Below are 26772 nucleotides of genomic sequence, written 5' to 3' on the forward strand. Positions count from 1 at the left end.
GTTGTTGGTGCCTTAAACACTGTCTCTTGGTTTTTGTCCCCAAGTCATCTGCTTGACATTTCTGTTACTGAGAAACAGCTCAGCTGAAGAAGCTCTGGTTTAGCTGCCTGCCACCAATGGACACCTAGCTCACCTCCACATGCCTTAACTAGGTCACCTTTCCTTCAATCTCGTTACTCTAACCAACACAGCAGCTGGACTGAATTAACTACAATGAAGGCAAACTTGGAATAAGATTAAGATTAGCAATGCTAAGATTGTCTGAAAGTAGAAACACAAGAGTAGCTTTCTCTCTCACCCGTGCTGTGTCTGACTCGGGCAACTTCTGAACACTTCTGATGCATCTTGTGAATCTTGTCACAGCTGGATTAATGTGATCTCCAGTGAGCTGCCTAGGCTTGCGTTTAATGTTGATTCCCTCAAACGTCAACTGGTCGGTGTAATGTAAAGGTATTTACTAAACAATATCAAACTTCAGTACCTCTTGATGCTCGGCGCAGGCGCGTTTCGCACGTCGGCCACCCCTCCCTCACGTGTTCCGCGCCGGCCAATGGGAGGCCGAGCTGCGACAGCCGGCCGCGCCGCGACTGCACCGAGCGGAGGATGGAAATCCGGACGAAACGCAGCGCGGAGTCCGCACAAGCCCGGGGCCGGCGCTCGGACACGGGCGCCCAGTAGCGCGATGATCCTCCCTCTGAGTCGCCATGCAGCGAGAGCACCAGACCCGGGCTGTGGAGGCAGAGGGCAACGGAAAGGTACCGAGATGGGACACTCGCAGGCGGCTGCAACAATAACACAGGCAGCGGGCGGATAATAATGCACAGATGTTAGTGTGTGTGCATGTGTTCACGGGGATGCACGGCCGTTGTTCACACTCGTGTGACATGTTTCATTGCAGTAAAAGCAGGACAGCACTGCTGATGTGTGCTACGTCGCGTCGTGCAGCGCAGTGAAAGTGCAGAGAGCAGGCAGGAGCTGTCCAGGATCAGCTGCCTTAATTGTGCCTCCCTTTGACAGCTGCAGCGCGGTGGTTATACATTATATAGGATTGACAGCAATTGAAAGTCGTTCACTAGAAATTTGTTTTGAATAAACGTTTTAAATTAAAGTACTATTATACCAGAATCATTTAATTCTTAATTGTGCTAATGCTAAGCAAAACCTTTAGTGTTTTTCTTAGATCATTTTGGTGAATACAAGAATTGAAAATGCATGCCCATGAACATCAATTCAAAAGTGAATCCCTCCTAGGTTACAAATGTAGCTTTTGACGTGATATAGTTGTTAAGCATATAGCTACTTTAAGAGTAAAAACAAGTTTGATCTATCTAGCTTTGTTGATATGGATTCCAGGTGTATGAATATCCAGACATCTGCATTACACAAACAGACAGGAGACAGGCTTGATCCCACCTGCTTGCTGTATGATCTTCCACTTTGAAGAGTCACTTCAGAACTGGCTTCAAACATCAGAGGGCTGCTCTGTGCGCAGCAGCAGAGATAAGATTCAAATTCATCTCACAGTAAAATGTGTGACAAGTATCTGTACAAGATGTGGAGTGTGTCAACGGCTCTGATGTTCGTAATAGCTTTACAACGACACGGCCTTCACTCTTACACAAAAAACACAAGGTAGGATGTATCTTTACACAGCTGTTAAAAAAAAAAAAAACTAGAAAGAAGATGCACAGCTCTATTCCTCCCCACATTTGAATATATCTTCCTAGTCTTATTTAAAGCAGTAAATATATTATTACTTTGAGTCCTCCAATACAAAGCTGTGAGAATCTTTGCCAGTAAAACAATAATGTATTTAATAGTCATGTTTGAAGTATGGTATTACTATTCTTAGCATTTTAATATTTGATCATGCATAATGTCTTATAGAACTGCATCCCACTCCTGGCACCAAATCCAGGGAAGTATTTTGCAGGAGAATATCCAGAATAATTCACACTTGTTGACGGGGGTTAATATCCAGTTCTTGGCCAGACCATGTGATTAGATGTGATGCCTTATTTTCCCTGTTTGTGTTGGACGTGAGTTTGAGCACCAACATCCTTAAAAAACCTGCCGTCCTTGAATAGGTGGCCATCGGTATCATCACATAAAAATCCCGCTCGGAGACATTTGATCTGAATGGCAGAAGTTACAGTTCCTTTGCTGATAGGTTGCTGGGAATTTCTGTTGGTGTAGCTTACTAGGTGTTTTTGTTGTTGTTTTTACATAAGTTTAGTCTCTGCCTTACAGTCAGGGACATATGCTCTGATGGCGCTTACCAGGAAAGTCTAAGATTAATTGTAATTCCAGTGGCAGGGCAGACAATCACAGTATTGTGTGCAGACGCAGCTTAATGGGATTAAAATACAATCCTGGGCTCTCAGTGATATGAGACAGAGTCTTGTGTTTGAGAGACTTAACACTTCTCCCATCTTGACTTGTTTGGACACTAGAAATTAGGTAACCTCATAAAAAACTAATCAGCTGCTGGTAACACTGTGTAAAACACATGCAGGAGCCTTGGCTGGCAGGACTTCAACAAACCTCTCTACACTTGCAAATTGAGTGAACCCCCGAAGCAGTGTAGTCTTTCAGGTCATTTCTCTAATCAAATAGATTCATTCAGAGAACTTGTGTCTTAGTCCTAACTGTTGTTGGTATAAGGAGATTTCTGTATTAGCCAAAGACAATAAAAGCAGCCCATTTTCAGTCCTCAGATCTAATTTGCAGTAGAGTAACCTTAGCAGGCTGTCAAATATCTGAGCAGAAGATCACACCGCTAATCTCATCACATCTAATCTGAGAAGGCCCTTAAACCCGAGCGCTCACTGTGAGGATCGAACAAAAGAATCTGTCCCGTTACATGTTTATATTTTCAAAGTTATGAATAATTGAATAATCTCTTGATCTTCTCATTGTCTTGTCTCATTAGCCATGCCACAATCTCCACTCAGAGCTGATTTCTTTTCTGTTGTTTAATAATTTATGAAGAGATTGATTCCAGTTCATTAGGTATTTCCCTGTCATTGCAGTGGAAGAACGGCTTTGTAACATTCATGGCTTGTTGGTTTGGCGTATGTTGCCGTAAATAGTCTAACACTTAGGCTGCTGGTCTAGTGCTACTGTATTGCACTAATAAGCCTTTGAGTATTTATTGTAGCACCATAGCTTTACAATTATTTAATCAAAACAGATCTTACTCCACTAATGCAGCCCTACTGTAAGTGTTATTTGAGTAACAAGAGCCCTCTTTAGTTAAAGTGCTTAAGCAAAGGCCATACAGCAAATACGCTGTGAAATTACTTGTATTGGATCTTTACCACAACATTTCCCTGTACATCCTTTTTCTTCCATATGTTAAAGAAGAAATAATAACCGAATATTGGCTTACATTTCAACATTTTGGTCAGAGCGAAGCAGTCCGAGGTTTAGACGTCTTGATGCCCTGCCAATTAGCTTGGAAAGTAAATCCTTCAGGGAGATAGTGTATGGTGCCATAGTATTTAAGGCACTGGGGATAACATACTCTGTGGACAACGCTTTCAAAATAGGTAGAACACCCACAGAGGTCTGTGTCAATATATCAATAACATGCATTTTCATTTCTTGCACTGATTCCAGGTTTAAAAAACAAATGAACAAAAGATAGATTTAAGAAAGGGCTTCTACTGCATGTACAAAATAAATATTGACATTATTAGATCATTAGTATGAATGTGATCCTTTCATTAGACACACCTTAGTAACGTAACATATATATATATATATATATATATATATAATAATTATTCTTTTTTACTCTAGTCAGACAAAGACAGATTGTATTTTCTTTCTCTTCAACCAGAAACAAAGATCTTAATTAGTGTGGTATTTGAGAGGTAATACAGCTGTTACCAAATGCAATCCCTCAATGACATTGGTAGTGTAGGCAAGAGCAATGTTTTGGAAACTCAGGTTGTGTGTTTTTTAATGTTTTAACTTCTCCAGCAGTATAATGGAAAGTAAGGTGAAGTAATAGTCACAATACTGTCAGACGTAGCTGTGGTTTAGTGTTTTGAGTAGTGCCACACTGATCAAAATTGTGTACACAAGTGACACAAAGCCAATGTGGTCCGTCATATCGAGACCTTTTTTCCAGCATAATGTTTGCTTCACTTTTTTAATCACTGAACACAATCTAGGGGATTTACTGAACAAATAATATCTCGGCCACATTCACCTTGTTAGATTTGCACATGTAGGGTAGAGTTGGCCAGAGAACCTGGAGCTTTGAACGTTATAAGGTAGCTTTTTGTGTTTCATTGTCAGGACTGTAATTTGTCATGGCAAAAGTAATTGACACAGATAAAGTCCAATTTGTGCTTCAGCGTTTTAATAAATAGTTTTCCTCATCTTTAGTATTGATAGCAGCCAGGCATGACCTACAGGATGCAGTGCTTTATAGTGTACACATTCAAATGAACACAGCATGGACACCCAGAATCACTCATGTTATTCCACTTCATTATTTACACAGCTCGTATCCACTGGCTTTATTCTAATGTTTTAAAATATAATTGCAATAGTGTATCTTGGCAACATAGTCCTGCACTTACCCTTAATAGAACACACAGGATGAAATACATGGGGCTTTTTAGCATTGCACTAATTGACAAACAACTCTCTGACATAATTTCTCAAGTCTGAACAAGTCTAAGTGGCAGCCGAGCCTAAGCATAATTAATCTTTTTTGTGCACTAAGAGATATTGTACTCTGCAGAATGGAGTATGAGATCTCGGCACTAAACTATATGCTATCTCATATGTGTGATTTATGATAGTGGCCTTCTTTTAATTAAGGAAACTGGAAGCAGTCATGTGTGTGCCTTGTACAAACTGTGCATTGTTTTAGATTTCAATGGTACTGGCTGTTGTACTAAGTTCCTACCTGTACATGCATGTATTTTACTTTCTAACATTAAACCTGTTACACACTGTAACACAAAGTAACATTAAACATGCACAAATTGTTCTTTGTAAAATTAAACTGTAACTGTAAACCGTTACAAACTGTAAAACATACAGTATATATATATTTGCTCTTATTGTAATTGTTTTGTGAAATGTGTTGTTTTGTAACAACTCCCTAACAACTTACCCTGGGTAACTAATAATGTGAAATCTATCCAAAATGTGCAATTACCCATTTTTGCATTATTCATAGTAAGACCCATACATTCACAATGGTGGCTATGGTTCTTGCCTCCACATTAATTATTTTGTAGTCACGTTTGATCACTGACTGCTGTACATCAAATATCAAATACCAAGCAACACAAATTCTGGCAGCGAGATCAGAGGGAGCATTTAGGTCAGTCCAGTAATTTTATGTATTTAGTCCAGAACTCCTATTAGAGCAATGATTAGCCCACATTAAGTAAGCCGCTGCCTGTAAATAAAACATGTATGCTAATCCGGAATTAAGATAATCAGTGTAATTAAATGAAGCCCATTTTTTCTTCATATTTTGTTTTTGTTGTCTAAAGAAACTGTGTTTTATGTATTATTAATTTTAATGTTTTAGTAGATATCTGTGCCAGGACTTGCAAGGACCTTGTATAAGAAATTAGAAGAATGTAACTTTGATGCTTTTTAGAAATGTATCATTTTTGCTCAATACACATTTAACAACCACAGGTTTTATTCAAGTATGTCAGATAATATGAATTAGTGTGTACTGTCATCCACAATCCAGACTCATATGTGGGAATGAAAAGTCATAACAGTTCCTGCATTTAAAAAAACAACTACTGTTAAAAATATATTTTTTAGAAAGTATAATATCTGACCAATATTTTAAATATATGTTGAAATGTAAGTCTGGAACGCTTGATTTGCTGCCTTTCTGTAGTGCAGTGTGCGCTGTCTGATGTCCAGAAATGGCTCTGGGTCACGAGCTTTATGTGTAGCGTTGCAGTGCGTCATGTGTGTTTAACCTTATTTCCTTCTTATAGAAACCCTCCTTGATCAGCTTTGTTGACATTACAGTAAGCCAAGCAGCTTTCAGCTGCCTTATGAATGATACTATCAGATGTTAGCGCTAGGTGCGTGTGGATGGGTGTTATTTGTCCACATTCAACGAGGGCTGTATACCAACTTCACATCTAACGTCAAGAAAGAAAACTTAGTTATCAACTGCATCCCACTAACACAAAAGCAGTCGCATTTTGAAACCTTGCCCTGTTTCTTAAGTGCCAAAGCTCATTCTGAGTATAGCTGAAGAGATTTACCATATTAACTATATCTAATAACGCTTACAGTTCATTCTGACCATCTTTCTTTAATTCATTTTCATTCAGCTCCCACTTTACACACCAGCAGAATGTTATTTCACTCTAATCCACAGTTAGCCTCTGCAACATCATACTCAGTGTTTTTACTAGTGTAATATTTGTTAAACTGTAAGGATAAAAGATACTGTAATTCGTAAGACACTCTGTGCCTTAGAAATGGCATGTCATGGCTTATCTTTAAAAGACTGCTGAACTTCGTGTGTACAGATCACAGTTGTTAGCTGATGTACTGACTTTTTATGATGCAGCAATCAAGGCCAGTCAGGGGTTACTAGGAGACGCTGCATTGTGTTGTGCATCAGCTACAGTGAAGGAGTAGGTCAACACTGCTTTAAAGGAAACCCCATTGGTTTAGTTCTTGTATAATTATAGTTTGCACAGTAGCAACAAAGGAATTTGATGTCAGATGTCATATTGGTGTTTTCTAGCATATACACTTGTTACCATCATGTTGTTTTTAACCCATGCTGGTTTTAGCCTTGACAATTTGATCAATATCACATACAGAGGTCATAAGTAAAACAGACAGACTATTTGAACATATATTCAATACAGAATTCTTTGCACTAAGGCAGACTGAGAAAACTTACGTCATATTTCATTAGAATCCTTTAGTTGATATTTACCTTCCGGCTGTAAAAGAAAGGTCTGACGTTCAGCATCTATTTATTGATTTATTAATATCACCGTAACCAAGCAAATGAGAACATCTATATCTTTCTGTTGTCTTTTTTTTTTTAACTGCCCTTCATTTTAATTATTATTTATTTAATTTTATAGTGGCACCAATTAGATTTTCGTAGTTATTCCTCGAATAATTGGATTAGGCAGTTAATCCAGGAGGAGTCAGAAATAGCAGGGTGTTTTTTTTGTCCTGCCTAGGAAGCGTGTTTAATGCTTAAGAGATGCACTAGCTAAGCAGTATGGCACATTTCTGGGACTTTCTGCAGAGTTTTGCATGGAAATAAGAATAGGCAGGTCTCACTCTAACTGCTGTACAAGATGGCTGGTGGCACAGGGGGAAATTAAATGAACCTGTGATGTTTGTTGTAGTCTCTCTAGGATACCCAAAAAGATCAGAGAGGATAACAGTGAATTAAAGTGGACATGGCGACTGGCTGTAGAGATCTGTGGCCGCGCTGTCATGGTTTGACAGTGGTTTGAGAGCAGGGGCGGCGATATTCTCCCAAAACAGGACAGCACCCGAGTTCAGATTTTCAACAGAAAGGTATTTTTCTTTTCTCCCATACGTGTGGATTGGCTCTTTATGCTCCGCAGCGGCTGTACCTTCACTGGAGATGTCCATGACTATAGCCACCCCTTTGTTTGGGTGACAGGTAAAGATCATTTTCTTTAGTAAAAATTTGTTTAGAAGTTAATTAGCTTTATTTACAGTGATGAGAATAGAACAAAATAGCATACCTAAACCCCCCCAAAGGAACCAAGTAACCATTGATTAATTTAAATGTTATTTTACTTTATTATTATTATTTGTTTCTTAGCAGACGCCCTTGTCCAGGGCAAAGAGCAATACAAAGTGCAATAATACAGTGTAGTTTAAGGCTTAATATATTTTACAAATTCAAACTTACACAAGTGTGTACAAGATATACAGTAAACAATATATAAGGTCATACATCCTAGATTGTAAAAGCTGATACGTGCAGATAAGATGTTAGGTCACAGTCAAGGGCCGAGCGAAAGGGAGCATTTGGGAAATCAAAATTAATAATACGAGTACTAGTAAAGCAATGCAAGAAGTATGACAAAATGTTGTATAAGTGCAATCTTACATTATCCTGCGACTCAGCTGCCATAGTGTAAGAAACTCAGTTTTACATTATTGAATACCTCAACATTACAATGACTTAGGCTCATTGTGAAACCCCTTTAAACACAGCATGCTGCAATTCATCACAAGCTTATGTTGTGTGTAGAGTATACCAAAATCACATTTTTCAATATTATTCCCTTTTTTTTATCATCATCAGTTGTGTAGTATTAACATTTGTATATGAGCCAGTCATAGCTGTTTTAACTGTTTTCTGTGTTCAGCAGTTGTTTGCTTTGGCTATCATGCTACCTTAAATCTCGGGCTGGGTTGATGTTTTTGTTTTTCCGAAGGCATCAGCTGTAGGCTGTTACCCCCGGGGTTTACTGTGTGACTCTCATTAAAACCTAAATGAATTCCTGCCTCAGGAGATCGAGTCAACAACTCAAACTAGATGTCTGACCAGAAGCGTATCACTGTAAAGGACTGGCTACAAGACTTAGTTTCATGATGCCTATTTTAGATCTAGAAGTAGGGAACCATGAGCTTTAATTTGGGAAACCTTTGAACCAGAAAAGCTGTGAGCTGGATCCCATTATCTTAGATGCCTTTAGAGAATCTTCTTTATTATTATTTAACAATAATGTGGACGAAGGAAGAACATCAGAAAATTCCCGGCTATTGAAAGGCTAGAGGAAGAGTGTTTTACTTCATGACACATTTTATGAAGGTTTTACATCTTAATATTTAGTATCCACTTAATATAATTAGTTGAAATGGCATATCTGGCTCCTGCTTCAAAAAGAAGGGATGGTTTTAACATTGCTGAACAGTTGTGTTTTAAGTTTAAGGGTTTAAGGAGATGTATACCTTACAATGTAAATGAGGCTGAACATTGTCATAGGAGAGCTCAGCAGTCACAACACTCTTACCTTACAGTGTGAATTAAACATGCGACTCCACTCTCTTCTGAGTTCAGAGCACAAGACTGTCTGTGTCAGGGGACCTGGTTCCCTGCCCAGATCCCTCTAGAACAGAGCTGCTGTTAATCCAAACATCAGAAGAAGAAGATGAAATACAAATTCAGAGATCATCTCAGGAAAACGAAAGCCTCAAAAACTATTGCCACTAATGCTTTAATATCATTTGCTTCAATAAGTAAACAAAATGTGTAAATTGACTTAATATAAGTTGTGTCACTGAATGCTGATGGAGGCTGTATTAATTACGGTCTTTAATCATCTAGGCCTCCTCTTTCTCTACAGTGCCTTCAAGTTCAATATTCACTCAGGGATTTGCTTTTTTGCCGGGTTTTTTTGTGCAGATGTGAAGGGGACTCTTGTAGCACAATGCACTCCCTCTACAACAACAGCAGGTGTCATCGTAACCATAGGCAGTGTGACAACTAACCAGTCTAACTAATGTGTGTATGTGTGTGTTGAGGTGCATTGCTCTCACAACACAAACATTTTAGCAGTTATGTATAGAAAACAAATGGACTAGTTAAGGATGAGAGGTTGAACATGCTGTTCAGCCCAGCAGAATCAGGACCGTTAATAAATAACAGATGGAAGTATTGTATACAGGCAAGTTACAGTAAGAGCCCTATGATCTAATAGTGGCAGTGGGAGGAGTATTTCCTGTTTTATTCTCTTTAAAACCATTATATACCGACCAGAATTTTCTTGATCTTTCACCTCATGCTTTTTGCCTTCATCCAGGTGCGTTGCTCTGTTTGTTTCAGTGATATGACTCTCACACAAACTGTTGTGTGGGTAATTTCAGTCGCATGTCTGCGGGCCAACATTTTGTGATGTTCGCACCTCACTGTGAGTTCTGTGGGGGGGTGTCCAGGGGGCCGACCTATTTTTTGATCTATTTTGGGAACAAACCGTAGTGGTAGAAAAGAGTCTAGTATTTAAAAACAGTCCCGACACAGACCGACAGGATTTAAAACTATCCAAAAAATTACAAAAATAAAATGATACACATATAGAGTACGTTACATTTAATAACCAGTGCCCACAAACAGGTAGTGGTCAGTGAATGAACAACAGACCTTCATGTCTGTTTTAGACAGGAGGTGATGAACGTCTGCTTGATGGATTGCAATGTGATTTGGATTGAGCCCTGGGACTGATGGAATACAATACCATACACACTTATAAGACGCATCATTCTCTGCACGTTTCCTCAATTTTACAGGCACTTCCATGGCAGCCGGTGTTACTCTGTTGAATGACCTGCCTTACTCGACAACTGCGGCAAACGGTGACGATCCCAATCCAGAAATGTTACCAGGTAATACCCTCGACCGTTCCAGAGAATATAGTCCAGAAAGTCCAGCCTTGGACACTCATTAAACCAGGCCTCACTTATCCTTTCACCACGGCTGTAGTCCTTCAGGGATACTGTGCCGCTCCCCCTGCAAGGTAGTTTCTCATGCTAGTGTAGATCTCCATTCCTGATTCCCTCACGCCAGGTCTATCCTGTGGGATTGAGCTCAGGACAGCGGACGGTGCACTAAATGTTTTCCGCTCTATGCTTTTTGAACCTCCGTGCATTATCTCCCCAGCTTTATGACATCTGCGTTATTATTCTGGAAAGTGTCCCGGCCCTCCACATAAAACTCCTACATCTAGATCACGGCGCGGTTGTCCCAGATATCACAATACGCACGGACAGAGAACTGAAGTCTGGCACATGACCTCTGGTACAATGGCTGACTGATCGCGGGAGACTGGTCTCACTACTTTGGGCTATAAAGTGCAATTATCACTATAGCATTTATTAGAATAGTAATCATTTTGTGTGTTTTAATCAAACCAACTTGATACATGGTGGACTTCTGATGCCAGTTGATGCTGACATGATTTATAATATACTGTTACTGCGTCTGATGGGATGTTTGCCAGACAAGATTAAACGACAGTAACTGTTACTATTACCCGGGATAATCTTTTTTTAATGCTATCAGACCACAAATAATTACATTTCTGCCTTGGGGAAATAGATCGGACATCTAGTATCAAACCTTCCATTTTTATATGGAACAAGATTGTGGCCAAGGTTGTGTGTGTGTGTGTGTGTGTGTGTGTATATATATATATATAAATAAATGTTAGTTATTATAACATTCTTGAGATGAACATGCTCGTTCTAGCAGTGTTTTGGGGGAAACCTATTGGAGTATCTTTCTATTGCAGAGATACTTGTCAGTCACCACTAATGCATATATGTTTTGACGTTAAAGCAGTTTGTTAGACCTTTTCAAGGAAGAACCAAAATGTCGTGATTTTTTATATAACGGATGAGTCACATGGGCCTGATTGCCCTCTTACCTCCCACACTAATGAAAGGGCAATAAACAGAGGCCAACAAAACATAGTGGAAGTGACTAAGAACCTTATTATGTGTTTTGTTTATTTGTGAATCTACATAACAGAAACAGTCTGATAAGAGTCCTACGTGACTGGGCCCTTAGCAGAAACCTTTTAGAGTATTACATCTAACCAGGCTCCTGCCAGGTTCTCCCAATAGGGAACCTCTTCCCAGCTGCGACCGTGTGCAGCGTGAAACTCGAAACAGCCTCTAACTGATGACTTAGTAGTGGGTTGTCATGGAAACACTTTAAGCACAAATGATGAGCCGATGGATTGTATCGGGCCTTCATAACACTTCTATACCAGTGGGCTATTGTACTTTGATGATTCACTGTTTGCCGAGTGGCATTCAGCCTTCGAAGCCGGTGTTGGCACAGGCAGAGAGCGAAGGAGGATTGTCGAAATGCAGGGTCCCGGCAGAAGGTCCCTCGCGGTGGATTTTCTGAGCGGTTTCCGGAAGAGTCGCTCGGCCTCGGACGTGATCCTCAGAGGGGTCCAGAGGCGGCGCAGCACGGCCCTGGAGACCCTGTCCTCATCCACTCACCGCGTCATGGTGGCGGTCAGCATTGCCGAGGCTCACACGGACTTCAGAGGAGGGAAACGTAATGCCGCTGGGGGCCGGGAATGCATTTGTTTGTGTCCTTTATAGAGAGACGGACGCCTGTGTTGTGTGTTTTGTTTCCTTGTCCTTACTGGCTGAATAGCCTCGTAGTTTATTCTTCAAAATCCTAATAGTAATACCTAGGAAAGTGTTGTGTGGAATCATCCCTTGTGTTGTATATAATTGACTTTTCTTACCAGAGTGTATTTTAATATTTTTATATCATAGAGCTTCAGAAATAATGTGATAGACGTGTATGTTTCAGATTTTATTTAAATTCAGTCCTAAATGTACAAAAGCTGGAGGGAGGTGGGATACTTTTAAAAACAAGAATTAATCTACCTTTCTTTTTTGTATTATATAGTAAGCACCAGAGTACCAACCGCCAAGTACACCAAAGTGGGGGAGACACTGCGGCATGTCATTCCCAGCCACATGCAGTGCTCGATGACCTGCGGAGGGCGGGCCTGCAAGTACGAGAACCCATCCCGCTGGAGCGACCAGGAGCAAGCCATCAAAGGACTCTACTCCTCATGGTAAACGCCAGTCTCTCGCGCTGTCAATCGGGAGCAATGCTATATTGCAAGCTTTTCAATGACCTTTGATATACCCTGAACTCAAATTATTTGTTTTTAAGGGGATTTAGGCAGTCCAGGCATATGATGTTCACTGAAATAGAATTAATTGCCGATATTTTTAGTTTATTGTCAGGATGATGTTTTCCGTCTATTTTCACGGTGGATTATGGATGTAAAAGACGACCATTTTTGAGCAGCACTTGATGTACAACAGCTCCAAACAGGGCCCTTACATAAGTCAGGGAATCTCTGTAATACCAATAGGAGCTGCGCTTTGGCTGTGATATGTTAAGGAAAAAATTAACATTGCCTTGTTAAATATGTTGATTTGTTCAGATAAATGTATATTTGTGTATACTATATGTTTGAACAAAATACAGGAGAATGCCCTAATTTTCATTTTCATGAATTTGTAGGATTACAGACAACTTGCTGGCTATGGCAAGGCCTTCAACGGAGATCATTGAAAAATATAACATTATTGAGCAGTTTCAAAGGTAAAAACATTTAAATTTCAACATAATAATTTTGTTTGCATGTAATCTTTAGTTTGTTACTGTCTTGAGCCCGGCACCTATACCTCTACATACTTTTGCAGAGAGAGCTTTATGAAAAAGGAAAAAAAGAACAAAAAAGTATATAAATAATACTAGTTGAATACAAAGTAACTTCACAAAGAGTCAGACTTCACAATGTAGTGGATTTTCCTGTCCTCTTCTAAAATCATGCAATATAACCACTAATCTGTTTTTTTCCTGTGCTACTTATTATTAAAATAGGTTGAAGAATAATATCTGTATTGTACAGTTGCTTGGATATCTAACATGGACAGATTCAACTGTCTAAGTCACAGTTGAGCTACAAAATGTCCATCACATTGTATAAAACGTGTTTTTTCTTTGCCACGTTGGGATCCTCGCTTCAGAAGATGTATTATATACAGTGGTAAACAGTCACAGAGAATATTCACAGCGGTGTGTGTCAATATTGTAATCGCTGTCTCACTGTGATGCTTGCTGATTCAGGTATGGAGTAAAGACCGTAATTAATCTGCAGCGCCCGGGGGAACACGCGAGCTGTGGGAATCCGCTGGAGCAAGCGAGCGGTTTCACCTACCGGCCGGAGACGTTCATGGAGGCTGGAAGTGAGTCACCCCTTCCGTGCGCTTTACTCTTCATTAGCACAATTACTAATGGATTTCTGCTTATTCGCCAAGGAAAAGGGCTAATTATCAACTACCAGCAAAGTTGTGATAATTAAAGAGGTGCTGTAAACAAATTAAATTACATTTAAATAATCGTACACTGTAATCATACGCCGACCGCGTTTGTTTTTGCCTGCTGTGCATATTCCGGATGTCACATACAGTCACAGTTCATGTGCCCCAGACGCCGATTCAGAACAGACCGTGGCTTGTTCTGGCAGTGTGTGTATGTGGCTTATAGGGAACCTAAAGGAACAATCGGCTGTCAGTTTTGCTTTGTGTATGTAAAACAAAAATTAGTATGGAACCTGTCTGCTAAAGTCCCAAACAATAGCAGGAACATGTGCATGTATTCCTGCTAAAGACAGGGATGGTCGTATCCAGTCATTGAGGGCTCATAAATATAAGCACTGTGTATTAATAATTTACGAACTGAAGGCCTGAATTTCTCATGCTTCATCATTTCACATTTAAAAAATAAATACAACTCTGTAAACATTTAAATATATCGATACTTCAAGTAAATATATATTTGTTTCACTTTTAGTTTATTTTTATAATTTTGGATGGAAGGACTATGGTGTGGCATCACTTACCACTATCCTTGACATGGTGAAAGTCATGTCGTTTGCGATCCAGGAAGGGAAAATGGCTATTCACTGCCACGCTGGGCTTGGAAGAACGGGTAAGAAACGTAATACAATCATGTGATATATCTTGTTTATTGGCCAAAGAGATTTTTTAATTACAAAAAGAAATGGATAACATTTTCAATCCAGATAATGCTTTGATCTCTCAGAATAATTATTCACAGTAATAGCAAGATTAGATTACTTTTTTTTCTTTTAGTAAAGAAAGCCACAATAACTTATCTGCAAAATGTGTATTGCAGCATTCATACTTTATTATTTTCCATTTAAATGGCAGAGCTCTGACTCACTGATCTCAACCTTCGCTTCTTGCAGGTGTTCTGCTAGCCTGTTATTTAGTTTTTACAACACGGATGAGTGCTGACCAAGCCATTCTGTTCGTACGGGCAAAAAGACCCAACTCAGTTCAGACCCGAGGACAGTTATTGTGTGTCAGGGAGTTTGCTCAGTTTCTCACTCCCCTAAGGAATGTGTTTGCCTGCGCCGAACCCAAAGCCCACGCCATCACCCTGTCCCAGTACTTGATCCGCCAGCGCCACCTGTTGCACGGCTACGAAGCGCGGCAGCTCAAAAATGTGCCAAAGATTGTCCAACTGGTCTGCAAGCTGCTGCTGGACATTGCTGAGAACCGGCAGGTCATTGAAGAAGAGATTTTAGAGATTCCAGACCTCTCAGCTGAGATTGAGAAGACAGTGTCTCAACAGGCCATCCAGCAGCTGGACAAAGAGTTAATTGGGAAAGGCATTCCTGTGTCCTCGCCGCGTCTACCCAAGCTGCCATCAGCTGCACCCAGCAATTTTGGGCTTTCCAGCGAGCATGAACTGAACCCGCTCTGGGGGCGTCGCCAATCCCTTTCTTACCTTAGAAAGCGCCTTAGCTACAGTGACTCTGACCTGACGACTGTTGGGTTAATAGTCCACCAAGGAGGTCCCCCTCTGACTGTGCCTACCAACGTGCTCTACTCCAGCCCGCTCAGTAAACAATGTCTGTCTCAGAACAACCTAGTACAGTCCTGCGACCCGGCAAAGACGCAGTTCGCTCCCTTTCAGAATGCCCAGAATGGCAGCAGAACACCAGACCCTCTATTCGGTTCGTCCACGAGTGTTTGGGACCAAAAAAAACTCATTAGCACAGTTGAACAAAGACCCGGATCTCCCCTTTTCCAAAGGCGGAAACATCCAACAGAAGTGCTGCGTAGCAGGACCTTCTCACTGGGATCCATGGAGAAGAGCGAGCGGCTGGAGAGAGCTTGGAATCGATCCGAAACCCAGGACAGGGGAAACACGGTGAATGGTCAATATGCTTCTTGCGCTGAGAGAAGAAGCAGCTCCGAGGTGGCTCATGCAGCGTTCGCAGACGAAGACAGATCAGAGGAGATCCCCTGCATCACTCTACAGTCAGAGCTAACGCTGGACTCCAGGAGGCTGCTGGTGGCCCAGGCACTTGCCGTTGACATCGACTGTGAAGAAGAGGAAGACCACAAGGAGAGAGTTTTAAATTGGCAGGTATGCAGGTTTGCCCTCAGTACCGTGAAAGGTCTTCCTGTCCTCAGCTTTAAAGCAGCATGAACACGTTTTAGACGGTGCCACTGCACATAATTTGCATGTTTCTCAGAGGACTATATGAGATGTTAAACCTATAGTTTAATCACTAAAGTATTGCGTTTCAGAAGACATACAGTAAAGGATTAATGACAGTGTTGTAGATATGAAATATGCGTTATATAAGCTTTCTATTGCTTTGCAGATTGAGCTTAACTCCAGAGAAGGCGCCTGGGAGAGGATCTGCACAGAGCGAGACCCTTTTGTCCTGTCCGGCCTCATGTGGTCCTGGCTGGAGCAGCTGAAGGAACCGATAATAACCAAAGACGACGTACGAACATTAGCAAAGAAAAGCAGTGACCCTCATACTGCCCTTTACTCACTGGACAAGGTGGGACACAGTCAAGTTTCTATGACAGACTGAGAAGTTCATGCAAATAGCTGATGAGTTTACTACTACTAATACGTCTTGTAAACCTGATCTCTGATTAATAATGTTATATAGATCAATTCACCAGCCAAATCGTTTAGTGCTGTATTTCTTTGACTCTTAATTATTTTTTCTGCTCTGAATAGCTTTCACCGTCTCTGTGGTTCTCTCTCCTTCAGGGGCCTCAGCAGACCCTGGTCTGTATAGTGGACTGTATTGCACGGGTACAGACGATACCAGAGGAAGTGGAAGAAGCTTTTCTTGAACGGTGCATAAAAGCTTTTAGCAAGGTGGGTGTCAAACAGGGCACTTTCAAACACACGCTTAATTTCCGTTTCTATGATGCATTTTAATTAATGCAAATCTGTTGAATGCGTCATCCAGACCACAAGCCAATCAAAATATGTGTCTGTTTTTCTGAGCGTGTTCGATTGCAATACGAATTTAATGAGATTATGAAAGTGTCCCTGCTTCCTTTGGGGTGAACAGAGATGCGCTGTATAAGACTGACAACACTTTTATTTTATCTTTTTAACCAGATTGGATTGGATTCAGATGATGGGCCGATGGTTTATAAAACCCTGAAAACAATCTTAACACCAGTCCTGTCTGAGATGAGAAAGCGAGCTATGGCCGAGGCAGAGGATCCGTGTTACTGTGTACACGTCCCCTGAGCCCTCCGCAGCACTGTGTGTGCATGCGTCTGTGCGTGAGTGTGTGTCTGTGTGAGCGTGTGTGTGTGCGCGTCTGTGTCTGTGTGTGCGTGTCTGTGTCTGTGTCTGTGTGTGCGCGTCTGTGTCTGTGTCTGTGTGTGCGTGTCTGTGTCTGTGTCTGTGTGTGCGTGCGCATGTCTGTCTGTGTCTGTGTCTGTGTCTGTGTGTGCGTGTGTCTGTGTTTGTGTCTGTGTGTGCGTGTGTGTATGTGTGTTCCCCGCAGTGGGGAGTGAAAACCCCTGCTGTAAAGGGAAGGGGGCTGACGCAGGGAAGTGGGGATGAAAGTCTGATGAAAGCAAATTGTTCTGATATTGAAGAAAGCTGAGAACGAGAGCAACATTTGTGTCTGCTGCTATTTTGCGATTTGTTCTTGTTTCAAAACAACGTGATGTTTTCTGCATCGAGAGCTGTTTGCATTTCAAACTAGTTGTTGCACTTCAGTTTAACCATTCTGTTTCACACACTGCCATATTACTAAGTGCCATGATGCTCAGTTGAAACGTGACTTAGAGTTCAGTCAATATTATTGTGTACAATGTCTTTTGTAAACTCCGTGGACTTGAATGTTTTTACTCTCCAAGTGTATTATTGATAACTGTGTTCACTTTGTGTTGAACATGTTTAAGGCTGTGGGATGGCAAAGCTCTAGAATTTGTTGTTCACAGAACTCCGTTTAATTAGATTACATTCAATTTGGTATATGTGTGATCTTAGTTTAAGCTTTGCTGACTACGGTATCGTTGTTTAATAGTGTATTTTTACAATATTTAAATCAAATAGATTCTTGTTTTGTTACTATTGATTGTCTTTTAACCCAAATAATACACTGAACTATACAAATCAACTACAAAAAATTTAAAACCTTTATTCATGAGACAAATTCCTAGTTCAGGAATCAAATCTATATTTTATAATTTAAAAAACAAGTTACATTAAAACATTATTGAAATATGACATTTGTATTCATTTGTAACATCAGTTTAGTTCAGAAGGCACTGGTGGTTACTGACTACTGCACCCTGCTCTGTTTCTCTGTCACGACACGCTAGCGCAAGTCACACAAGCCCTGGACACCAGTTGGTAATTCGGAAGATTTTGCATATTAATATATTATGCAATTATTTTACAGATGGGTTTAGTTGTTTACAAAAGTCAGTTTCTAATTTGCACAAAACTGAGGAATTGAAGGGCCAGTGATATTATATATATATAATAAAATAAATAATTGTATTGTAATTACTGTTTATGAGTTGCACTTGAAGAGTGTCTTCAGCTGCTTCTTGAATTATATACAGGAGTGTGTCTTTTTACTTTTTAATTGTTGCATATCTTGTTAATTTAATAAATGTTTTTTTTTAAAGAAACTGGCTTAAAAATATTTTTGCCATAAGTAAAATGGTCTCATCTAATCCGTAAAGGTTGTGCAGGTTATTACACTTCCCTTCTAATCACACTTTGATGAAAAATGTAATTAAAGGAAGGTTAATTCATATTTCAGTATTCAGTTAGTGCTTATGTACATACTTAGCTTATATGCATGAGACATTTTTCCAAGTCTACAGTGTCAATATAACTCACTCAGGTTTGGTGGCTAATTTACTTTAGCATTTGATTATGAGCTATATATTTAAATCCTGCTATCCCCAATCATTTCAAGTAATCCATCGTTTGCAGTAAATTAATTTAAAATAGACTGCTGTATGTAGAGGTCTTATGCAATCATTACTTTTACATTTTTATTTAATAATAATTATCCAAGTTCTTTGCTGTGAATGTGTGGAGTATCACGAATGCAAGCTTTAAACTGTGAGATGGTCTGAATTCTTGGGCTGGGCCCTGTATATACAGGCACAGATTCTCTGATTCTTCATGCTTTTAAAATATCACCCAGAAACATTAATTTGCAGTCTTTCTAGTTTTGGGTGACTTTTAATAAAATACAATTGTTTTGTTCTTTTTAAAAGTAAATAAATCTATGTACTGCTTTCTGGACACGCACTTCAAATATATGCCCCTTATTTGTGATGTTAACTGTGCCACTGTGTGGGAAAATAATTACAGGCAGCACTTGTTTTCCTAAAAGGACTACTAGATCAACACACAGTAAACTGTAGTTGCCAGACAACCAATCTAAAAATAAGTTTGTCATAATAGAACTGCGGTCATGGAATGCCACACACAGGTTCTGGAACTCTGGAAAGGATTCTAGAACTTGTGAGGCCAGATCCCTTTACCTGCAAGCTTCTCAGAAAGCCACTAGTGACACAAGCGACCAGCGATGGAGGATCTCTGTAAGGAGCTGTCCTGCCCCGTGTGCCTGGAGCTGTTCACCCCTCCAGTGCTGGAGCTGCCTTGCGCTCATAACTTCTGCAGAAAGTGCATCCACCTGAATCTCATGATCTCTCATGGTTACACTCCTGGCAAAGGACAGTTCTTTTGCCCCCTGTGTCGCAAGGTGAGAGTTTATTTAACGCTGGAACGTAAATGTTTGTAGAATATATTTTAACGTTTCGGTTTTATTCAGATGAAAGTAGTTGCACTGAAGTGCCGGCACTGAGACACACAATCCAAGAATGCTCCACTAACAACTAATCACCAGACAAAAGATAAAAATAAATAACTGTGCAGCTCTGGAAAGAGATCACAGAAGAGCAACCAGAATGATGCCCTCAAAGAGACAATTCAAAACAAATGTATTGATTTAGGAACAAAAATTTGATTTGGGAGACATGCGACAGAGATATTTCAGTTTTTTAAGCGGATGATTAAAGTCAGATCGAACCACTGCCTCAACCCAGAAACCAGCGCTGGAGGACACAAATGGACATCATTGCAGAGAATAGGAGGCCATTATTTGCACAAAGATACGTGGGCATAAATCAGCATTTAACTGTTGTGGAAGAGAGTTCATTTTACTCTTTCAAAAAATGGTTTATCAAGATCCTTAAGCTACTAAAAAGAAAACTAGAAACAAATCACTTTCTCTTGTTTCCTACCTACACTTAAGTAGTTCTCTATATTATTCATGTTAACTCTTCTGTAAGGAATATGAAAATCCTACCTTTTTCTTCTGCACCCTAGATTTCTTGGTCAGGAGCTCTTGTCTGTGTTTTTCAGCCCTGCTGAGAGGAGAGCACAGGGACAGAGTGCACTGCAGAAATCTTCTGAAGCCGTGGCTTTTTCCATTGTCTGTCTGTCAGAAACAAAATCGAAATTGCTTTTAAAAATTAAGATTATGAGAATACAATGTTGATAAAATAAACCCCCTAAAATGATTAGCTTTTCTAAATATTTTAAGATTTCAGAACATATTCTGCTGATATCACAGACGCTGATTAGCATTAATCTAAACCCTATGTAGAATAAGATTGGGTAGTCTAAGTCTAGTGTTGATCTGGGCCTGTGGAAGCAGCCCAGTGTGTATAATTAATGATAAGTCTCATATTAATGCCAGATTAAGATCAATACATTTATCATCATTATTATGCAAACCCGCTTTATTGCTAATGCATATTTCCACTGGTGTTTAAAGCCAAACTTTTTTTCCAAACTAAAACCAAACTTGCATTTTCTGCCTCTCTGTAATATACAGTAACAGAACGTGGATAGGTTTGTTCTATTGGAATAAATGTTACATACACTTCTTAGGCCATGAGGACTAATGGAATACTTTGCATTAGCATGTTACCTTTGTTTGGTTGCATTTGTAAAAATAGATGCTAATGTATCAAGTAACACCAAATGTTAAAGGTGTGAGTAAACCCAGAAGAGATGCATGTTGAAAATACATTAAAGCACATAACATTCATTTTCCAGGTTACTTACCTAAAAGGCAAAGGGCTTGATGGACTAAAACGAAATCTCTTTGCTGAGAATGTACTGGAGAAAACCAAGAAGCAGATGAAGAATGATGAAGAAAAGCAACGCAGACTCAAGTCACAAACGTGCACCGAGCATGAAGAACTAAAAAACCTGGTACGTTTTCTACTTGGCATTGATTTGTATTAACGGCAGCACTGTGGAGTAGTGGGTGGGGCAGTGCTGTTGTTCCCTTGAGCAAGGCACTTCACTTGGATTGCTCCAGTAAAATGCCCAGCTGTATAAATGGGTACAAATGTAAGTCGCCCTGGATAAGAGTGTCTACTAAATGACAAATATTGTAATGTAACGGTAAAAATGAACTTGGATTAAAACTTCCCCCAACGTATTCTCTTTCCATTATTTGATTTGTCATCTGCTTTGTTCCCCAGGTGTGCCTGAATGATAAAGTTCTGATTTGTGGTGTCTGCAAACTGTTTGGGGACCACAGCACTCACGAGGTGGTCAGATTATCAGATTTCTACGAGGAAAAAAAGAAAAAATTTACTGAGCTGATGCAAGGACTGGTTTCGAAAGACGAAGCAATGAAACAACCCACCCAGGTACACAGAATAATGGATGGTAATATAAAATAAAGATTGATAAATTGATAACCTTGTTAAGATACAGAAATCTGCATATTCAGTTAGGTCCATAAATATGTATGCCACCACAATGATATGTACTCTGTATGCCACCACAATGGATTTGAAAGGAAACATTTGAGATGTAGACTTTCATCTTTAATTTGAGGGTAGTTACATCCAAACTGGGTGAACGGTGTAGGAATTACACCCATTTTTATGTGTGGTCCCCCCAATTTTAGGGGCTCAAAAGCATTTGGACAAACTAACATAATCATGAATTAAGAGTTTCAATACTTGGTTGCAAATCCTTTGCAGTCAATGACTGCCTGAAGTCTGAACCCATAGACATCAGCCGTTGATGGGTTTCTTCCCTGGTGATGTTCTGCCAGGCCTGCACTGCAGCTGTTTTTAGTTCCTGCTTGTTCTTGGGGTGTTTTGCCTTCAGTTTTGCCTTAGAAATCAAACCAAACCAACAAACTGAAGAAAAATCCCTTTACAACAGTTGGCCAGATCAAGAACACCCTCCAGGAGGTAGGCGTATCTGTGTCAAAGTCAACAATTAAGAGAAGACTTCACCAGAGTAAATACAGAGGGTTTACCACAAGATGGAAACAGGAAACAGGAAGACCAGATTAGAGTTTGCCAAAAAACATCTGAAGAACCCTGTACAGTTCTGGAACAACTTCCTATGGACAGATGAGACGAAGATCAACTTGTACCAGGATGATGGGAAGAGAAGAGTATGGAGAAGGGAAGAAATTGCTCATGATCTGAAGTAGACCACCTAATCTGTGAAGCATGTTATGGCATGGGCATATACGGCTGCCAAGGGAACTGGTTCCCTTGTATTTATTGATGATGTGACTGCTGACAAACGCAGCAGGATGAATTCTGAAGTGTTTAGGGCTATATTATCTGCTCAGGTTCAGCCAAATGCTTCAGAATTCATTGGACGGCGCTTCACAGTGCAGATGGACAATGACCCGAAGCATACTGTGAAAGCAACCCAAGACTTTCTTAAGGTGAAGAAGTGGAATGTTCTGCAATGGCCAAGTCAGTCACCTGACCTGAATCCAACTGAGCAGCATTTCACTTGCTGAAGGCAAAACTGAAGGCAAAACACCCCAAGAACAAGCAGGAACTAAAGACAGCTACAGGGGGGACCAACAAATTTGGGGGACCACCTATAAAACTGGGTGTAATTCCTACACCATTCACCCAATTTGGATTTAACTACCCTCAAATTAAAGATGAAAGTCTACACTTAAAGCACATCTTGATTGTTTCCTTTCAAATCCATTGTGGTTGTGTACAGAGACAAAATGATGACAATTGTATCACTGTACAAATATTTATAGACCTAACTGTGTATATACACCGATCAGCCATAACATTATGACTACCTGCATAATATTGTGTAGGTCCCCCTTTTGCCACCAAAACAGCCCTGACCCGTCGAGGCATGGACTCCACTAGACCTCTGAAGGTGTGCTGTGGTATCTGGCACCAAGACGTTAGCAGCAGATCCTTTAAGTCCTGTAAGTTGCGAGGTGAGACCTCCATGGATCGGACTTGTTTGTCCAGCACATCCCACAGATGCTCGATTGGATTGAAATCTTGGGAATTTGGAGGCCAAGTCAACACCTTGACCTTGTGATTCATCAGACCAGGCCACCTTCTTCCATTGCTCCGTGGTCCAGTTCTGATGCTCACGTGCCCATTGTAGGCGCTTTTGGCAGTGGACAGGGGTCAGCATGGGCACCCTGACTGGTCTGCGGCTACGCAGCCCCATACGCAACAAACTGCGATGCACTGTGTGTTCTGACACCTTTCTATCAGAACCAGCATTCACTTTTTCAGCAATTTGAGCTACAGTAGCTTGTCTGTTGGATCAGACCACACAGGCCAGCCTTCGCTCCCCATGTGCATCAATGAGCCTCGGCCGCCCATGACCCTGTCGCCGGTTCACCGCTTTTCCTTCCTTGGACACTTTTGATAGGTACTGACCACTGCAGACCGGGAACACCCCACAAGAGCTGCAGTTTTGGAGATGCTCTGACCCAGTCATCTAGCCATCACAATTTGGCCCTTGTCAAAGTCGCTCAGATCCTTACGCTGCCCATTTTTCCTGCTTCTAACACATCAACTTTGAGGACAAAATGTTCACTTGCTGCCTAATATATCCCACCCACTGATAACGAGATTATCAGTGTGATTCACTTCACCTGTCAGTGGTCATAATGTAATGGCTGATTGGTGTATATACACTCACCTAAAGGATTATTAGGAACACCTGTTCAATTTCTCATTAATGCAATTATCTAACCAACCAATCACATGGCAGTTGCTTCAATGCATTTAGGGGTGTGGTCCTGGTCAAGACAATCTCCTGAACTCCAAACTGAATGTCTGAATTGGAAAGAAAGGTGATTTAAGCAATTTTGAGCGTGGCATGGTTGTTGGTGCCAGACGGGCCGGTCCGAGTATTTCACAATCTGCTCAGTTACTGGGATTTTCACGCACAACCATTTCTAGGGTTTACAAAGAATGGTGTGAAAAGGGAAAAACATCCAGTATGCGGCAGTCCTGTGGGCGAAAATGCCTTGTTGATGCTAGAGGTCAGAGGAGAATGGGCCGACTGATTCAAGCTGATAGAGAGCAACTTTGACTGAAATAACCACTCGTTACAACCGAGGTATGCAGCAAAGCATTTGTGAAGCCACAACACGTACAACCTTGAGGCGGATGGGCTACAACAGCAGAAGACCCCACCGGGTACCACTCATCTCCACTACAAATAGGAAAAAGAGGCTACAATTTGCACAAGCTCACCAAAATTGGACAGTTGAAGACTGGAAAAATGTTGCCTGGTCTGATGAGTCTCGATTTCTGTTGAGACATTCAGATGGTAGAGTCAGAATTTGGCATAAACAGAATGAGAACATGGATCCATCATGCCTTGTTACCACTGTGCAGGCTGGTGGTGGTGGTGTAATGGTGTGGGGGATGTTTTCTTGGCACACTTTAGGCCCCTTAGTGCCAATTGGGCATCGTTTAAATGCCATGGCCTACTTTGGGAGCATTGTTTCTGACCATGTCCATCCCTTTATGACCACCATGTACCCATCCTCTGATGGCTACTTCCAGCAGGATAATGCACCATGTCACAAAGGTCGAATTATTTCAAATTGGTTTCTTGAACATGACAATGAGTTCACTGTACTAAACTGGCCCCCACAGTCACCAGATCTCAACCCAATAGAGCATCTTTGGGATGTGGTGGAACGGGAGCTTCGTGCCCTGGATGTGCATCCCACAAATCTCCATCAACTGCAAGATGCTATCCTATCAATATGGGCCAACGTTTCTAAAGAATGCTTTCAGCACCTTGTTGAATCAATGCCACGTAGAATTAAGGCAGTTCTGAAGGCGAAAGGGGGTCAAACACAGTATTAGTATGGTGTTCCTAATAATCCTTTAGGTGAGTGTATATCATCATCAAGATGAAATAATCAACTTTGCAGGCATGATATGGAAAAAGGAAGCTATAGACTGAGTAAAGTGAAAACATCTTGGAGAGGCCTTCATCCAGATGTGGATAGATATAGGCTGATGGTGATGACACACACACACACACACACACACACACACACATTTGATAGATGCTTAGCAGACATTTGTACCACTCCTGATTCTAATTTCTAATGCAGGAAGTTGGTTTCTGTAGTTGTCTCCTAATTTAGAAATGACATATTTTCTGTATTTGTGCCTATATTTTCCCTATTTCAGCAACTGAAAGACTTCAAGGATGATCTCAATTCAACCTCCAAAGAAGTTAAAGCCTTGATTAACAGCCTGGGCCACAGCATGATAAAGGAGATACAACTGAAAGTATCTGTCCTGAAGAAGATGGTGGACATCGAGTGCGATTTGAAGGTTGGTGATCTGAACAACACTCTGCGTGAACTAGAGGAGCCGCAGCAGCTCTTCCTGAAAATGCAGAAACTGCTGCAAACACACAGCAGCCCTGCTGAGTTTCTGGAGGAATGCACACACCTCAGTGACGAGGCCGAGAACCGCGTTCAAGACGACATCGTGCCACCGCCGCTGAAGAAGGAAAGCATCTCCATTGGGATGTATGTAGAGATGCTGCTGACAAGTGTGAAAATTAAGAAAGTATCCAAGTCAGGCCCAAGTAGCATTCTTGGGAGACTCTCTGAGGAATACAATGCATGGAGATTAGGCTGTTCAAACGTTGACCTAACCTCCTATGATGGCCTGGATCAGCTGATACGTGATTCTGTGTCATTTGCATCACTCTATCCCGACTCAGCCAGTAGCATAAGCTCGTCCGAGGAGAGCAGCACGGATGGAGACATGGAGGAAAGGCTTCAGCACTTTTTCTGAAAAACAAATACAGTGCATCACTATCAGCTTGATTCTTCCTGTGTGGGGTGCATTACTTCTCAGTCTAACATGCATGACAAATGACATCCAAACACATTACAAAAATAAGATCTCATTCTAATCCATTTGTACTACAGTTTTGGCGATGGGATCAGTTCATTCTTTTTTCTTTCAGCTAAGGCGGTGAAGGTCACATACTTGATGCCTTGGAAAGCAAGAATGGCTATGAAGGCTTGACAAACCTCCTTGCCAACAATGTGTTGTTTTAATGGGAATCACAGCACCATCTGCTGTATACATAAGCAACATAGTTTTAGATCCCATTCAGAAAATAAGGTTTGATTCATTACATCTTCTTCAGCAGGGTATACATCCTAATTAATGACGGCCGCTCTTTTATTTAGGTTTACATCAACATATATATGTAAATTATGATAGATTATATGCTGTTTCATTAAGTCTCGTTTAAGAGTGTCTTGATTAGTTGCCAAAACTGAAACACATTTATTTCTCGTTTCAGTGATATATTTATACATAATAAATGGATTTCTTAGTATCTGTGACTAATAAGTACATTCAGAAAGCAAGTGTATAACATACAACATTAATGTATATATAAATATCTGCAGAACTATATACAACCCCCCCCCGGCACACACACACACACACACACATATATACAGTGAGGGAAAAAAGTATTTGATCCCCTGCTGATTT

General features: G+C 40.7%; 2 protein-coding genes across 2 annotated transcripts; both read left to right on the top strand.

Moving 5' to 3' along the window:
• Positions 1-588: 588 nt before the first annotated feature.
• Positions 589-18654, top strand: ptpdc1a (protein tyrosine phosphatase domain containing 1a). Its single transcript, XM_066697776.1, has 10 exons — positions 589-755; positions 10309-10404; positions 12452-12623; positions 13082-13162; positions 13691-13809; positions 14417-14554; positions 14835-16024; positions 16266-16451; positions 16670-16780; positions 17030-18654. Exons 1-10 carry the CDS (start codon positions 683-685, stop codon positions 17162-17164), a joined length of 2301 nt encoding a protein of 766 aa, XP_066553873.1. The 5' UTR covers positions 589-682; the 3' UTR covers positions 17165-18654.
• An 827-nt stretch (positions 18655-19481) lies between these two features.
• LOC136747010 (tripartite motif-containing protein 54-like) lies at positions 19482-26055 on the top strand. Its single transcript, XM_066699964.1, has 4 exons — positions 19482-19658; positions 21020-21178; positions 21454-21624; positions 25438-26055. Exons 1-4 carry the CDS (start codon positions 19482-19484, stop codon positions 26053-26055), a joined length of 1125 nt encoding a protein of 374 aa, XP_066556061.1.
• The last annotated feature ends 717 nt before the right edge of the window (positions 26056-26772 follow it).

This window comes from Amia ocellicauda, chromosome 3 (assembly GCF_036373705.1).
Source record: "Amia ocellicauda isolate fAmiCal2 chromosome 3, fAmiCal2.hap1, whole genome shotgun sequence".
In the NCBI taxonomy this organism is placed as follows: domain Eukaryota; kingdom Metazoa; phylum Chordata; class Actinopteri; order Amiiformes; family Amiidae; genus Amia; species Amia ocellicauda.

Bases quoted from the DNA above. Each gene is read 5' to 3' on its own strand.
- ptpdc1a (XM_066697776.1), top strand. From the start codon at position 683: ATGATCCTCCCTCTGAGTCGCCATGCAGCGAGAGCACCAGACCCGGGC. The intron at 14,555-14,834 runs GTAAGAAACGTA...CGCTTCTTGCAG, and splicing joins CGCTGGGCTTGGAAGAACGG to GTGTTCTGCTAGCCTGTTAT. The intron at 16,781-17,029 runs GTGGGTGTCAAA...CTTTTTAACCAG, and splicing joins GCATAAAAGCTTTTAGCAAG to ATTGGATTGGATTCAGATGA.
- LOC136747010 (XM_066699964.1), top strand. From the start codon at position 19,482: ATGGAGGATCTCTGTAAGGAGCTGTCCTGCCCCGTGTGCCTGGAGCTG. The intron at 21,179-21,453 runs GTACGTTTTCTA...TTTGTTCCCCAG, and splicing joins ATGAAGAACTAAAAAACCTG to GTGTGCCTGAATGATAAAGT. The intron at 21,625-25,437 runs GTACACAGAATA...TCCCTATTTCAG, and splicing joins CAATGAAACAACCCACCCAG to CAACTGAAAGACTTCAAGGA.